This window comes from Lithobates pipiens, unplaced genomic scaffold (genome assembly GCF_037356315.1).
Source record: "Lithobates pipiens isolate NorthernLeopardFrog02 unplaced genomic scaffold, aLitPip1_a1.2 Scaffold_30, whole genome shotgun sequence".
In the NCBI taxonomy this organism is placed as follows: domain Eukaryota; kingdom Metazoa; phylum Chordata; class Amphibia; order Anura; family Ranidae; genus Lithobates; species Lithobates pipiens.
Window position 1 is genome coordinate 32,598,316 of NW_027507791.1, and position 17,860 is coordinate 32,616,175.

General features: G+C 50.9%; 1 protein-coding gene across 2 annotated transcripts in view; it reads right to left on the reverse strand.

Moving 5' to 3' along the window:
- Nucleotides 1-17,860, reverse strand: part of ANKRD35 (ankyrin repeat domain 35) — a gene marked incomplete at its 3' end in the record, with an annotated part of 81,960 nt that overhangs the window by 14,418 nt on the left and 49,682 nt on the right. For both annotated transcript variants that reach the window (XM_077463969.1, XM_077463970.1), the window contains 1 exon segment: nucleotides 926-1,056. In XM_077463969.1, coding sequence (XP_077320095.1) covers nucleotides 926-1,056 — 131 coding nt within the window.

The window sequence follows — 17,860 nt, forward strand, 5'->3', positions numbered from 1 at the left end:
TGCTACTGAATTTTTTTTTTTTTGCAACTTTGCCTTGATAGCTCTTCTCCCACCCTGACTCATTGCTCTCCATGACTGAGCAGATGGTGTAATTTTAGATACCGCGTGGTTGAGGTTGAGGCTAAAATGGTCACTGTTCTGCTCCGTGTGAAAGCGGTTACCATGGAGATGCACCGAGGCGGAGGACAGAAGCATGAATGTACCACGGAAAAAAAAGATACTTATCACTTCCTGGAAAATATATAAATATTTTTTTCTGGGTATAACCGAATCTTCCGGGTTTATGAGCTGCAGCTGGATTGCACGTCAGCAACCTGTTCATTGAAAGGCCTTGAAGACCTTTTTAACTGCACGTTCTGAACCACCACATACATTACAATCTGATTGTACAATCTGTTTTAAGACGGCCACTCCACTGTAATTGTGCAATCTCCTTTTTTAGATCCATCAACAACTATGCAGTGCGATTGTCCAACCCATTGGACTTAAAATTTAATGGATCGTTTTGGTGAACCCAAACATTAGTCTGGAACGTCTATGGGAGCTTGTAACCTCAGATTGTGATGTGGGAATGGCCTTAGACCAGCCTTTAGACTATGGTCTAAGGCCATTGGATCAGTGGATGGTCTAAGGCCATTGGATCAGTGGATGGTCTAAGGCCATTGGATCAGTGGATGGTCTAAGGCAGTGATGGCGAACCTTGGCACCCCAGATGTTTTGGAACTACATTTCCCATGATGCTCTGGCACTCTACAGTGTAGTGGTGCATCATGGGAAATGTAGTTCCAAAACATCTGGGGTGCCAAGGTTCACCATCACTGGTCTAAGGCCATTGGATCAGTGGATGGTCTAAGGCCACTGATGACCTTCGATCATCCATTGATCCAATGTCAAGCTAACCCACCAGCCAAAGAAGTTGACTTACGCTGATTGCCCGCCTGGGCCATTCTTGGTGGCCCTGATCGGCCTCTTGGATAGGATAGAAGAGACCTTCTTCGCATCTCCTTTCTCCACCGCTTCCACCAGCTTCTGGTCATATCTGTTCCACTTGTCCACCTGCAGAAGAGACAGAGAAGGTCAGAGCTCCTCCATGGACAAACTCCATAAACGTCTCCAGATGTGGAGGCATCTAAAACCGCTTTCCTCAACCAGGGGACCTCCCAGAGGTTTTTAGGGGTCCCTAAGGAACATTCTTCCCACTGATCACCAATGTAAGGAACATTCTTCTCACTGATCACCAATGTAAGGAACATTCTTCCCACTGATCACCAATGTAAGGAACATTCTTCTCACTGATCACCAATGTAAGGAACATTCTTCCCACTGATCACCAATGTAAGGAACATTCTTCTCACTGATCACCAATGTAAGGAACATTCTTCTCACTGATCACCAATGTAAGGAACATTCTTCTCACTGATCACCAATGTAAGGAACATTCTTCTCACTGATCACCAATGTAAGGAACATTCTTCCCACTGATCACCAATGTAAGGAACATTCTTCCCACTGATCACCAATGTAAGGAACATTCTTCTCACTGATCACCAATGTAAGGAACATTCTTCTCACTGATCACCAATGTAAGGAACATTCTTCCCACTGACCACCAATGTAAGGAACATTCTTCTCACTGATCACCAATGTAAGGAACATTCTTCCCACTGATCACCAATGTAAGGAACATTCTTCCCACTGATCACCAATGTAAGGAACATTCTTCCCACTGATCACCAATGTAAGGAACATTCTTCCCTCTGATCACCAATGTAAGGAACATTCTTCCCTCTGATCACCAATGTAAGGAACATTCTTCCCACTGATCACCAATGTAAGGAACATTCTTCTCACTGATCACCAATGTAAGGAACATTCTTCCCACTGATCACCAATGTAAGGAACATTCTTCCCACCGATCACCAATGTAAGGAACATTCTTCCCTCTGATCACCAATGTAAGGAACATTCTTCCCACTGATCACCAATGTAAGGGACATTCTTCCCACTGATCACCAATGTAAGGAACATTCTTCTCACTGATCACCAATGTAAGGAACATTCTTCCCACTGATCACCAATGTAAGGGACATTCTTCTCACTGATCACCAATGTAAGGAACATTCTTCTCACTGATCACCAATGTAAGGAACATTCTTCCCACTGATCACCAATGTAAGGAACATTCTTCTCACTGATCACCAATGTAAGGAACATTCTTCCCACTGATCACCAATGTAAGGAACATTCTTCTCACTGATCACCAATGTAAGGAACATTCTTCCCACCGATCACCAATGTAAGAAACATTCTTCTCACTGATCACCAATGTAAGGAACATTCTTCTCACTGATCACCAATGTAAGGAACATTCTTCCCACCGATCACCAATGTAAGGAACATTCTTCCCACTGATCACCAATGTAAGGAACATTCTTCCCACTGATCACCAATGTAAGGAACATTCTTCCCACTGATCACCAATGTAAGGAACATTCTTCTCACTGATCACCAATGTAAGGAACATTCTTCTCACTGATCACCAATGTAAGGGACATTCTTCTCACTGATCACCAATGTAAGGAACATTCTTCCCACTGATCACCAATGTAAGGAACATTCTTCTCACTGATCACCAATGTAAGGAACATTCTTCTCACTGATCACCAATGTAAGGAACATTCTTCTCACTGATCACCAATGTAAGGAACATTCTTCTCACTGATCACCAATGTAAGGAACATTCTTCCCACTGATCACCAATGTAAGGAACATTCTTCTCACTGATCACCAATGTAAGGAACATTCTTCTCACTGATCACCAATGTAAGGAACATTCTTCTCACTGATCACCAATGTAAGGAACATTCTTCCCACTGATCACCAATGTAAGGAACATTCTTCCCACTGATCACCAATGTAAGGAACATTCTTCCCACTGATCACCAATGTAAGGAACATTCTTCTCACTGATCACCAATGTAAGGAACATTCTTCTCACTGATCACCAATGTAAGGAACATTCTTCCCACTGACCACCAATGTAAGGAACATTCTTCTCACTGATCACCAATGTAAGGAACATTCTTCCCACTGATCACCAATGTAAGGAACATTCTTCCCACTGATCACCAATGTAAGGAACATTCTTCCCACTGATCACCAATGTAAGGAACATTCTTCCCTCTGATCACCAATGTAAGGAACATTCTTCCCTCTGATCACCAATGTAAGGAACATTCTTCCCACTGATCACCAATGTAAGGAACATTCTTCTCACTGATCACCAATGTAAGGAACATTCTTCCCACTGATCACCAATGTAAGGAACATTCTTCCCACCGATCACCAATGTAAGGAACATTCTTCCCTCTGATCACCAATGTAAGGAACATTCTTCCCACTGATCACCAATGTAAGGGACATTCTTCCCACTGATCACCAATGTAAGGAACATTCTTCTCACTGATCACCAATGTAAGGAACATTCTTCCCACTGATCACCAATGTAAGGGACATTCTTCTCACTGATCACCAATGTAAGGAACATTCTTCTCACTGATCACCAATGTAAGGAACATTCTTCCCACTGATCACCAATGTAAGGAACATTCTTCTCACTGATCACCAATGTAAGGAACATTCTTCCCACTGATCACCAATGTAAGGAACATTCTTCCCACCGATCACCAATGTAAGGAACATTCTTCCCACTGATCACCAATGTAAGGAACATTCTTCTCACTGATCACCAATGTAAGGAACATTCTTCCCACCGATCACCAATGTAAGGAACATTCTTCCCACTGATCACCAATGTAAGGAACATTCTTCCCACTGATCACCAATGTAAGGAACATTCTTCCCACTGATCACCAATGTAAGGAACATTCTTCTCACTGATCACCAATGTAAGGAACATTCTTCCCACTGATCACCAATGTAAGGAACATTCTTCCCACTGATCACCAATGTAAGGAACATTCTTCTCACTGATCACCAATGTAAGGAACATTCTTCCCACCGATCACCAATGTAAGGAACATTCTTCCCACTGATCACCAATGTAAGGAACATTCTTCCCACTGATCACCAATGTAAGGAACATTCTTCTCACTGATCACCAATGTAAGGGACATTCTTCCCACTGATCACCAATGTAAGGAACATTCTTCCCACTGATCACCAATGTAAGGAACATTCTTCTCACTGATCACCAATGTAAGGAACATTCTTCTCACTGATCACCAATGTAAGGGACATTCTTCTCACTGATCACCAATGTAAGGAACATTCTTCTCACTGATCACCAATGTAAGGAACATTCTTCTCACTGATCACCAATGTAAGGAACATTCTTCTCACTGATCACCAATGTAAGGAACATTCTTCCCACTGATCACCAATGTAAGGAACATTCTTCTCACTGATCACCAATGTAAGGAACATTCTTCTCACTGATCACCAATGTAAGGAACATTCTTCTCACTGATCACCAATGTAAGGAACATTCTTCTCACTGATCACCAATGTAAGGAACATTCTTCCCACTGATCACCAATGTAAGGAACATTCTTCCCACTGATCACCAATGTAAGGAACATTCTTCTCACTGATCACCAATGTAAGGAACATTCTTCCCTCTGATCACCAATGTAAGGAACATTCTTCTCACTGATCACCAATGTAAGGAACATTCTTCTCACTGATCACCAATGTAAGGAACATTCTTCCCACTGATCACCAATGTAAGGAACATTCTTCTCACTGATCACCAATGTAAGGGACATTCTTCCCACCAATGTAAGGAACATTCTTCCCACTGATCACCAATGTAAGGAACATTCTTCCCACTGATCACCAATGTAAGGAACATTCTTCCCACTGATCACCAATGTAAGGAACATTCTTCTCACTGATCACCAATGTAAGGAACATTCTTCCCACTGATCACCAATGTAAGGAACATTCTTCTCACTGATCACCAATGTAAGGGACATTCTTCTCACTGATCACCAATGTAAGGGACATTCTTCTCACTGATCACCAATGTAAGGAACATTCTTCCCACTGATCACCAATGTAAGGAACATTCTTCTCACTGACCACCAATGTAAGGAACATTCTTCCCACTGATCACCAATGTAAGGAACATTCTTCTCACTGATCACCAATGTAAGGAACATTCTTCCCACTGATCACCAATGTAAGGAGCATTCTTCCCACTGATCACCAATGTAAGGGACATTCTTCTCACTGATCACCAATGTAAGGAACATTCTTCCCACTGATCACCAATGTAAGGAGCATTCTTCCCACTGATCACCAATGTAAGGGACATTCTTCTCACTGATCACCAATGTAAGGAACATTCTTCCCACTGATCACCAATGTAAGGAGCATTCTTCCCACTGATCACCAATGTAAGGGACATTCTTCTCACTGATCACCAATGTAAGGGACATTCTTCTCACTGATCACCAATGTAAGGAACATTCTTCTCACTGATCACCAATGTAAGGAACATTCTTCTCACTGATCACCAATGTAAGGAACATTCTTCTCACTGATCACCAATGTAAGGAACATTCTTCTCACTGATCACCAATGTAAGGAACATTCTTCTCACTGATCACCAATGTAAGGAACATTCTTCTCACTGATCACCAATGTAAGGGACATTCTTCTCACTGATCACCAATGTAAGGAACATTCTTCTCACTGATCACCAATGTAAGGAACATTCTTCTCACTGATCACCAATGTAAGGAACATTCTTCTCACTGTTTTGATTCGTTATTTTAATAATTTAGTTAAATATGTTTAATTAGTTTTTGGAATTTTGTTTTGTTTATTCATTCTCAGATTTGATCCAAATTTTCTGAATTCGGTTGGATTTAATTCAATTTGTCCGAATTTGGAAAAATTCGAATTGGCATTCAAATTCACTCTAATTGAAATTAAAATGTTGAGGGTTATATTCTTTCTATATAATTTTATTCTATTATTTTCTATTCTGTTCTTATTAACTCTATTATATCCTATTATTTTATATTATTTTTTTTTTCTTTATCTTCTCTTTTATTTATTTTTTTTTATTCTATTCTTGTTATTAAATTCGATTTAGAATTTGAATTCAATTTGAATTTTGGCTGATTTTTGTTTTTCAGTATTTCAGATTTGTTTTTACGTTGGTTACTATTGTAATTTGGAAATTCGGATTCATCCAAATTTTCCGAAATGACATTTCGGAATTATTTTTTTATTTTTTTTTTTAAATTTGTTGACAATCAATTTGATTTGGATATTCGTTATCCTCCCAGAAACTCTCCTCGGGTTCCCAATGAGCTGTAAATTAAAATTTGCCCTACACCTAAACCAGTGCAGAATTTTAGATTTTTCTGCCAGAGTTCCCCTTTATGTAACAAACATCCTGTTCGCCTTCCCTCCCTCGATCCGGCGCGGCGGTGATTTATAGGCGGTAAATCTTCCATTGTCCCGGGCAGGATGTGGACATTGTTGTTGGTATCCGGTAGCTGTGTGGTGACCCGTGACGGGTGGCATCGGTCCCGAAATAGCATGCCACCGAGGGCGGCCCATCAGAAAGGGGCGCCGACTTTCTCTAATATCGGCCTATCACAGACGACCAGGACTCCGAAAATCTAAAGGGGGAGGGGGGGTTTGTCATACTTCTCAGGGAGTCTCACTCCTGTCGCTTCAGAATTTTTTTTTTTTAACCATTTGCAGTCGTGACCTTTTACAGCTCTTCTCTGGAGGTTTGATATTGTGGTTCTTGCACCCCCGCCACCCCCGCATCATCTGCCCAATCCGTTCATCGGACAGCAGCACCCGCCCACTTGTAACCGCCGAGATAAGATGGGCTGATAAGGAGGCAGGCGAGGGACACCTGTCGCACACCTGGTGTGAGGGGCCCCGCCCACAGCACAGCACTGGAGGCCGACGGAAGCTTTACATACAGATGACGGGGACCTTAGAGACAACTTGTATATAGTATATTGTGAAGAACCCTTCTATGGGTATACTGAGGACCCTTGCATATGTATATGGAGGAGGACCCCCGTATAGGTAAACGGAGGACCCCTATATAGGTGTCTAGAGGAGAACCATTCTATTATTCAGAGAAGGACCCCTGTGTGTATACGGAGGACCCCTATATAGGTATATGAAGGAGAACCCTTCTATGTGTATACAGAGGACCTGTATATAGGTATACAGAGGAGAACCTTTCTGTTATTCAGAGGAGGACCCTTGGGTGTATACGGAGGACCCCTATATAGGTATACAGAGGAGGACCCCTATATAGGTATACAAAGGAGAACCCTTCTGTTGTTCAGAGGAGCACCCCTGTGTGTACACAGAGGAGAACCCTTTCTGAGATTATTCAGATGAGGACCCCTAAGTATACGGAGGAGGACCCCTGTATACAGTAGGTATACAGAGGTCTATGGACTATCCAGAGGAGACCCCCTGTACAAGTTTATGGAGGAGGACCCCCTGTACTTGTTTACAGAGGAGGACCCTTTTATGCATATACGAAGAAAGACCCCGCTCTATGTATATGAAGAAGAACCGTACTTTGTTTATACTGAGGACCCCTATATATTTTTATACTGAGGAGGGCCCCTATATATGTACACAGAGGAATCCTGGATGTGTATATGGAGAAAGTCCCCTCTATATGTATACAAAGGTGGTCCCCTGTGTGTGTGTGTGTGTGTGTGTACAGAAAAGGACCCCATATATGTACAGTAAACGGAGGAGGGGCCCCTCTGTATCCAAACAAGGTCTTCTGTTTGTGTATAGGGAGGACCCTCATTGCATATGGAGGAAGTCCTCTTTATACTGTATGTATACAAACAAGGACCCCTGTATATAAGTTTTCGGAGGAGGACCCCTGTGTATGGAAAAGGACCCCTGTATTTGTGTATAAAGAGAGAGACCCGTGTATATGGAGGAGGAGTCCTCTATTATAAGGAGAAAGACCCCTCTATAGGTATACGGTGGAGAACCCTTCTGTTTTTTACATGGAGGAGACCTCTGCATAACTATATAGAGGATGCCCCTTTGCTGTATATACTGTATATGCAAGAAGACCCCTGTGGGTGTATATGGTGGAGGGCCCCTGTGGGGGTGTATATGGTGGAGGGCCCCTGTGGGGGTGTATATGGTGGAGGGCCCCTGTGGGGGTGTATATGGAGGAGGGCCCCTGTGGGGGTGTATATGGAGGAGGGCCCCTGTGGGGGTGTATATGGAGGAGGGCCCCTGTGGGGGTGTATATGGTGGAGGGCCCCTGTGGGTGTATATGGAGGAGGGCCCCTGTGGGGGTGTATATGGTGGAGGGCCCCTGTGGGTGTATATGGAGGAGGGCCCCTGTGGGTGTATATGGAGGAGGGCCCCTGTGGGTGTATATGGTGGAGGGCCCCTGTGGGGGTGTATATGGAGAAGGACCCCTGTGGGTGTATATGGAGGAGGGCCCCTGTGGGTGTATATGGAGGAGGGCCCCTGTGGGGGTGTATATGGAGGAGGGCCCCTGTGGGGGTGTATATGGAGGAGGGCCCCTGTGGGTGTATATGGAGAAGGATCTCTGTGGGTGTGTATATGGTAGAGGGCCCCTGTGGGGGTGTATATGGTGGAGGGCCCCTGTGGGGGTGTATATGGTGGAGGGCCCCTGTGGGGGTGTATATGGTGGAGGGCCCCTGTGGGGGTGTATATGGTGGAGGGCCCCTGTGGGGGTGTATATGGTGGAGGGCCCCTGTGGGGGTGTATATGGTGAAGGGCCCCTGTGGGGGTGTATATGGTGGAGGGCCCCTGTGGGGGTGTATATGGAGGAGGGCCCCTGTGGGGGTGTATATGGAGGAGGGCCCCTGTGGGGGTGTATATGGAGGAGGGCCCCTGTGGGGGTGTATATGGAGGAGGGCCCCTGTGGGGGTGTATATGGAGGAGGGCCCCTGTGGGGGTGTATATGGAGGAGGGCCCCTGTGGGGGTGTATATGGAGGAGGGCCCCTGTGGGGGTGTATATGGAGGAGGGCCCCTGTGGGGGTGTATATGGTGGAGGGCCCCTGTGGGGGTGTATATGGAGGAGGGCCCCTGTGGGGGTGTATATGGAGGAGGGCCCCTGTGGGGGTGTATATGGTGGAGGGCCCCTGTGGGGGTGTATATGGAGGAGGGCCCCTGCGGGGGTGTATATGGAGGAGGGCCCCTGCGGGGGTGTATATGGAGGAGGGCCCCTGCGGGGGTGTATATGGAGGAGGGCCCCTGCGGGGGTGTATATGGAGGAGGGCCCCTGTGGGGGTGTATATGGTGGAGGGCCCCTGTGGGGGTGTATATGGAGGAGGGCCCCTGTGGGGGTGTATATGGAGGAGGGCCCCTGTGGGGGTGTATATGGAGGAGGGCCCCTGTGGGTGTATATGGAGAAGGATCCCTGTGGGTGTGTATATGGTAGAGGGCCCCTGTGGGGGTGTATATGGAGGAGGGCCCCTGTGGGGGTGTATATGGAGGAGGGCCCCTGTGGGGGTGTATATGGAGGAGGGCCCCTGTGGGGGTGTATATGGAGGAGGGCCCCTGTGGGGGTGTATATGGAGGAGGGCCCCTGTGGGGGTGTATATGGAGGAGGGCCCCTGTGGGGGTGTATATGGTGGAGGGCCCCTGTGGGGGTGTATATGGTGGAGGGCCCCTGTGGGGGTGTATATGGAGGAGGGCCCCTGCGGGGGTGTATATGGAGGAGGGCCCCTGCGGGGGTGTATATGGAGGAGGGCCCCTGCGGGGGTGTATATGGAGGAGGGCCCCTGCGGGGGTGTATATGGAGGAGGGCCCCTGCGGGGGTGTATATGGAGGAGGGCCCCTGCGGGGGTGTATATGGAGGAGGGCCCCTGCGGGGGTGTATATGGAGGAGGGCCCCTGCGGGGGTGTATATGGAGGAGGGCCCCTGTGGGGGTGTATATGGAGGAGGGCCCCTGTGGGGGTGTATATGGAGGAGGGCCCCTGTGGGGGTGTATATGGAGGAGGGCCCCTGTGGGGGTGTATATGGTGGAGGGCCCCTGTGGGTGTATATGGAGGAGGGCCCCTGTGGGTGTATATGGAGAAGGATCCCTGTGGGTGTGTATATGGTAGAGGGCCCCTGTGGGGGTGTATATGGAGGAGGGCCCCTGTGGGGGTGTATATGGAGGAGGGCCCCTGTGGGGGTGTATATGGAGGAGGGCCCCTGTGGGGGTGTATATGGAGGAGGGCCCCTGTGGGGGTGTATATGGAGGAGGGCCCCTGTGGGGGTGTATATGGTGGAGGGCCCCTGTGGGGGTGTATATGGAGGAGGGCCCCTGCGGGGGTGTATATGGAGGAGGGCCCCTGCGGGGGTGTATATGGAGGAGGGCCCCTGCGGGGGTGTATATGGAGGAGGGCCCCTGCGGGGGTGTATATGGAGGAGGGCCCCTGCGGGGGTGTATATGGAGGAGGGCCCCTGTGGGGGTGTATATGGAGGAGGGCCCCTGTGGGGGTGTATATGGAGGAGGGCCCCTGTGGGGGTGTATATGGAGGAGGGCCCCTGCGGGGGTGTATATGGAGGAGGGCCCCTGCGGGGGTGTATATGGAGGAGGGCCCCTGTGGGGGTGTATATGGAGGAGGGCCCCTGTGGGGGTGTATATGGTGGAGGGCCCCTGTGGGTGTATATGGAGGAGGGCCCCTGTGGGTGTATATGGAGGAGGGCCCCTGTGGGGGTGTATATGGTGGAGGGCCCCTGTGGGTGTATATGGAGGAGGGCCCCTGTGGGTGTATATGGAGGAGGGCCCCTGTGGGTGTATATGGTGGAGGGCCCCTGTGGGGGTGTATATGGAGAAGGACCCCTGTGGGTGTATATGGAGGAGGGCCCCTGTGGGTGTATATGGAGGAGGGCCCCTGTGGGGGTGTATATGGAGGAGGGCCCCTGTGGGGGTGTATATGGAGGAGGGCCCCTGTGGGTGTATATGGAGAAGGATCTCTGTGGGTGTGTATATGGTAGAGGGCCCCTGTGGGGGTGTATATGGTGGAGGGCCCCTGTGGGGGTGTATATGGTGGAGGGCCCCTGTGGGGGTGTATATGGTGGAGGGCCCCTGTGGGGGTGTATATGGTGGAGGGCCCCTGTGGGGGTGTATATGGTGAAGGGCCCCTGTGGGGGTGTATATGGTGGAGGGCCCCTGTGGGGGTGTATATGGAGGAGGGCCCCTGTGGGGGTGTATATGGAGGAGGGCCCCTGTGGGTGTATATGGAGAAGGATCCCTGTGGGTGTGTATATGGTAGAGGGCCCCTGTGGGGGTGTATATGGAGGAGGGCCCCTGTGGGGGTGTATATGGAGGAGGGCCCCTGTGGGGGTGTATATGGAGGAGGGCCCCTGTGGGTGTATATGGAGAAGGATCCCTGTGGGTGTGTATATGGTAGAGGGCCCCTGTGGGGGTGTATATGGAGGAGGGCCCCTGTGGGGGTGTATATGGAGGAGGGCCCCTGTGGGGGTGTATATGGTGGAGGGCCCCTGTGGGGGTGTATATGGAGGAGGGCCCCTGCGGGGGTGTATATGGAGGAGGGCCCCTGCGGGGGTGTATATGGAGGAGGGCCCCTGTGGGTGTATATGGAGGAGGGCCCCTGTGGGGGTGTATATGGAGGAGGGCCCCTGTGGGGGTGTATATGGAGGAGGGCCCCTGTGGGTGTATATGGAGAAGGATCTCTGTGGGTGTGTATATGGTAGAGGGCCCCTGTGGGGGTGTATATGGTGGAGGGCCCCTGTGGGGGTGTATATGGTGGAGGGCCCCTGTGGGGGTGTATATGGTGGAGGGCCCCTGTGGGGGTGTATATGGTGGAGGGCCCCTGTGGGGGTGTATATGGTGAAGGGCCCCTGTGGGGGTGTATATGGAGGAGGGCCCCTGCGGGGGTGTATATGGAGGAGGGCCCCTGCGGGGGTGTATATGGAGGAGGGCCCCTGTGGGGGTGTATATGGAGGAGGGCCCCTGTGGGGGTGTATATGGAGGAGGGCCCCTGTGGGGGTGTATATGGAGGAGGGCCCCTGTGGGGGTGTATATGGAGGAGGGCCCCTGCGGGGGTGTATATGGAGGAGGGCCCCTGTGGGGGTGTATATGGAGGAGGGCCCCTGTGGGGGTGTATATGGTGGAGGGCCCCTGTGGGTGTATATGGAGGAGGGCCCCTGTGGGGGTGTATATGGAGGAGGGCCCCTGCGGGGGTGTATATGGAGGAGGGCCCCTGTGGGGGTGTATATGGAGGAGGGCCCCTGTGGGGGTGTATATGGTGGAGGGCCCCTGTGGGTGTATATGGAGGAGGGCCCCTGTGTGGGTGTATATGGAGGAGGACCCCTGTGGGTGTATATGGAGGAGGGCCCCTGTGGGGGTGTATATGGAGGAGGGCCCCTGTGGGGGTGTATATGGAGGAGGGCCCCTGTGGGGGTGTATATGGAGGAGGGCCCCTGTGGGGGTGTATATGGAGGAGGGCCCCTGTGGGTGTATATGGAGAAGGATCCCTGTGGGTGTGTATATGGTAGAGGGCCCCTGTGGGGGTGTATATGGAGGAGGGCCCCTGTGGGGGTGTATATGGAGGAGGGCCCCTGTGGGGGTGTATATGGTGGAGGGCCCCTGTGGGGGTGTATATGGAGGAGGGCCCCTGCGGGGGTGTATATGGAGGAGGGCCCCTGCGGGGGTGTATATGGAGGAGGGCCCCTGTGGGGGTGTATATGGAGGAGGGCCCCTGCGGGGGTGTATATGGAGGAGGGCCCCTGTGGGGGTGTATATGGAGGAGGGCCCCTGTGGGGGTGTATATGGAGGAGGGCCCCTGCGGGGGTGTATATGGAGGAGGGCCCCTGCGGGGGTGTATATGGAGGAGGGCCCCTGTGGGGGTGTATATGGAGGAGGACCCCTGTGGGGGTGTATATGGAGGAGGGCCCCTGTGGGGGTGTATATGGTGGAGGGCCCCTGTGGGTGTATATGGAGGAGGGCCCCTGTGTGGGTGTATATGGAGGAGGGCCCCTGTGGGGGTGTATATGGTGGAGGGCCCCTGTGGGGGTGTATATGGAGGAGGGCCCCTGTGGGGGTGTATATGGAGGAGGGCCCCTGTGGGGGTGTATATGGAGGAGGGCCCCTGTGGGGGTGTATATGGAGGAGGGCCCCTGTGGGGGTGTATATGGAGGAGGGCCCCTGTGGGTGTATATGGAGAAGGATCCCTGTGGGTGTGTATATGGTAGAGGGCCCCTGTGGGGGTGTATATGGAGGAGGGCCCCTGTGGGGGTGTATATGGTAGAGGGCCCCTGTGGGGGTGTATATGGTGGAGGGCCCCTGTGGGGGTGTATATGGAGGAGGGCCCCTGTGGGGGTGTATATGGAGGAGGGCCCCTGTGGGGGTGTATATGGAGGAGGGCCCCTGTGGGGGTGTATATGGAGGAGGGCCCCTGTGGGGGTGTATATGGAGGAGGGCCCCTGTGGGGGTGTATATGGAGGAGGGCCCCTGCGGGGGTGTATATGGAGGAGGGCCCCTGTGGGGGTGTATATGGTGGAGGGCCCCTGTGGGTGTATATGGAGGAGGGCCCCTGTGGGGGTGTATATGGAGGAGGGCCCCTGTGGGGGTGTATATGGAGGAGGGCCCCTGTGGGGGTGTATATGGAGGAGGGCCCCTGCGGGGGTGTATATGGAGGAGGGCCCCTGCGGGGGTGTATATGGAGGAGGGCCCCTGTGGGGGTGTATATGGAGGAGGGCCCCTGTGGGGGTGTATATGGTGGAGGGCCCCTGTGGGTGTATATGGAGGAGGGCCCCTGTGTGGGTGTATATGGAGAAGGATCCCTGTGGGTGTGTATATGGTAGAGGGCCCCTGTGGGGGTGTATATGGAGGAGGGCCCCTGTGGGGGTGTATATGGTGGAGGGCCCCTGTGGGTGTATATGGAGGAGGGCCCCTGTGTGGGTGTATATGGAGGAGGGCCCCTGTGGGGGTGTATATGGAGGAGGGCCCCTGTGGGGGTGTATATGGTGGAGGGCCCCTGTGGGTGTATATGGAGGAGGGCCCCTGTGGGGGTGTATATGGAGGAGGGCCCCTGTGGGGGTGTATATGGTGGAGGGCCCCTGTGGGGGTGTATATGGAGGAGGGCCCCTGTGGGGGTGTATATGGAGGAGGGCCCCTGTGGGGGTGTATATGGAGGAGGGCCCCTGTGGGGGGTGTATATGGTGGAGGGCCCCTGTGGGTGTGTATATGGTGGAGGGCCCCTGTGTGGGTGTATATGGAGGAGGGCCCCTGTGGGGGTGTATATGGTGGAGGGCCCCTGTGGGGGTGTATATGGAGGAGGGCCCCTGTGTGGGTGTATATGGAGGAGGGCCCCTGTGGGTGTATATGGAGGAGGGCCCCTGTGGGTGTATATGGTGGAGGGCCCCTGTGGGGGTGTATATGGTGGAGGGCCCCTGTGGGGGTGTATATGGTGGAGGGCCCCTGTGGGGGTGTATATGGTGGAGGGCCCCTGTGGGGGTGTATATGGTGGAGGGCCCCTGCGGTGGTGTATATGGTGGAGGGCCCCTGTAGGTGTATATGGAGGAGGGCCCCTGTGTGGGTGTATATGGAGGAGGGCCCCTGTGGGTGTATATGGAGGAGGGCCCCTGTGGGTGTATATGGTGGAGGGCCCCTGTGGGGGTGTATATGGTGGAGGGCCCCTGTGGGTGTATATGGTGGAGGGCCCCTGTGGGGGTGTATATGGTGGAGGGCCCCTGTGGGGGTGTATATGGTGGAGGGCCCCTGTGGGGGTGTATATGGTGGAGGGCCCCTGTGGGGGTGTATATGGTGGAGGGCCCCTGTGGGGGTGTATATGGTGGAGGGCCCCTGTGGGGGTGTATATGGTGGAGGGCCCCTGTGGGGGTGTATATGGTGGAGGGCCCCTGTGGGGGTGTATATGGTGGAGGGCCCCTGTGGGGGTGTATATGGTGGAGGGCCCCTGTGGGGGTGTATATGGTGGAGGGCCCCTGTGGGTGTATATGGAGGAAGTCTTCTCTCTATGTATACAGAGAAGGTCCCGTTTAGGTTTCTAGAGGAGAACTCTTCTAAATATCTCAGGAGACCTCCGTGAGGGACATTTAATCCTCCAGACTTGTCTTCACCACTCAGTGGGACAAAGTGCTTCAAGTGTCTCAGATTTTTTCTCCTTGGCCTCGGGGGGAGCCGCTTTCACCTGTCACCTCTCTGGTGCCCCCGGGTGGTGTGATTTACAGTCGGTGGAACCGGTTTGTCTTGCACACCCGATGGCCGTCACAGTGGCAGCCGAGTCTACCAGAGGCCAGGAGGACCCTCGTTGGTCTAACTCTCTCCGTACAGAAGAGGGACCTTTGCCTCCCCCGTGAACACTGCAAATATTTACCGTATCGATCGGTTGTGAACAAACCCGAAGGGGTCCGGGATCCGCGCGTGCGAAGTCCGAGAGCGCCGGGCCGAAAAGGCCAGAGTTCAAAATCTTTGAATATTCGTGTTGATGGCAAGAGAACCTGAAACGCCCCCCCCCCCAACGTGTTTTTAGCCCTCAAAGATCTCCTCCTTCAGGCATGTGCTTCGAAGGACACCAAAAACCGCACCGACGCCAAAACGAAAGGTTTACAGGAGAAAAACGAGGTGTGCCGGGGATCGGTGTAATATCGTACCTGGACCCTGACGGAGGAGAGGCCATCATATGACGTCCTCCCAGAATTCCGCTCTCGTGCGCCCCCTGGGGCACGCACTCGAGAGCATCCGTGACCGCCGGGTCCACAACACTCTGCAATACCCTGCAACACCCGCCAATACCCTGCAACACTCTGCAATGCTCTGCAACACCCGCCAATACCCTGCAATACTCTGCAACGCCCGCCAATACCCTGCAATACTCTGCAACACTCGCCAATACCCTGCAACACTCTGCAATGCTCTGCAACACCCGCCAATACCCTGCAATACCCTGCAATACTCTGCAACGCCCGCCAATACCCTGCAATACTCTGCAACGCCCGCCAATACCCTGCAATACTCTGCAACGCCCGCCAATACCCTGCAATACTCTGCAACGCCCGCCAATACCCTGCAATACTATGCAATGCTCTGCAACACCCGCCAATACCCTGCAATACTCTGCAACGCCCGCCAATACCCTGCAACACTCTGCAATGCTCTGCAACACCCGCCAATACCCTGCAATACTCTGCAACACCCGCCAATACCCTGCAATACTCTGCAATGCTCTGCAACACCCGCCAATACCCTGCAATACTCTGCAACGCCCGCCAATACCCTGCAATACTCTGCAATGCTCTGCAACGCCCGCCAATACCCTGCAATACTCTGCAATACTCTGCAACGCCCACCAATACCCTGCAATACTCTGCAACGCCCGCCAATACCCTGCAATACTCTGCAATACTCTGCAACGCCCACCAATACCCTGCAATACTCTGCAACGCCCGCCAATACCCTGCAATACTCTGCAACGCCATACTCTGAGATACCCAGCCATAGACATCCCCCCCCCCCTCCCGCCGCCCTCCGGTGCTTCTACCGACTCGCCAATACGATCAAAGCCAGAATCCTTTTTTTTTTTTTTTTTTTTTTTTTTTTCAGGCTTCCCAGCTTAGAGGTGAGATGTGGGGTCTTATTGACCCCCCATATCTCACTGTAAAGAGGACCTGTCACCCCATATTCCTATTACAAGGGATGTTTACATTCCTTGTAATAGGAAAAAAAATGATCAAAAAATGTATTTTTGGGGGAAAAAAATGTCAAACTAAAATAAATAAAGTAAAATGAACAATAAACATTTTTTTTTTTTTTTTTAAAGCGCCCCTGTCCCCATGTGTTCGCATGCAGAAGTGAACGCATACTTAAGCCCCGCCCACATATGAAAACGGTGTTCAAACCACAGATGTGAGGTATCGCCGCGAACGTTAGAGCGAGAGCAATAATTCTAGCCCTAGACCTCCTCTGTAACTCTAAACATATAACCAGTAAAAAAAAAAAATTAAATCGTCGCCTATGGGGATTTTTAAGTAGCGACGTTTGGCGCCATTCCACGAGCGTGTGCAATTTTGAAGAGTGACATGTTCGATATCTATTTACTCGGCGTAACTTCATCTTTCACATTATACAAAAACATTGGGCTAACTTTACTGTTTTTTTTTTTTGTTTTTGTTTTTTACGCACAAAACTGTTTTTTTTTCCCCAAAAAAAAGCGTTCGAAAAATTGCTGCGCTAATATCGTGCGAGATAAAAAGTTGCAACGACCACCATTGTATTCTCCAGGGTCTTTGCTAAAAAAAATATATATAATGTTTTGGGATTCGATGTAATTTTCTAGCAAATAAATGATGATTTTTACATGTAGGAGAGAAATGTCAGAATTGTCCTGGGTGCTCCAGAACACCTGATGGCGCTCCCTGCATGTTGGGCTTCTGTATGTGGCCACACTGTGTAAAAGTCTCACACATGTGGTATCGCCGTACTCGGGAGTAATAGCAGAATGTGTTTTGGGGTGTAATTTGTGGTATGCATATGCTGTGTGTGAGAAATAACCTGATAATATGACAATTTTGTGAAAAAAAATAAAAAATCTTGATTTTGCAAATAATTGTGGGAAAAAAATGACAACTTAAAAAAAAACTCATCATGCCTCTTACTAAATACCTTGGAATGTCTTTCCAAAAAGGGGTCATTTGGGGGGTATTTGTACTTTTTTGGCATGTTGGGGTCTTAAGAAATGAGATAGGCCGTCAGTACTTCAGGTGTGATCAATTTTCAGAAATTGGCACCATAGCTTGTGGACTCTATAACTTTCACAAAGACCAAATAATATCCATCAATTTGTACTTATTTTTACCAAAGATAT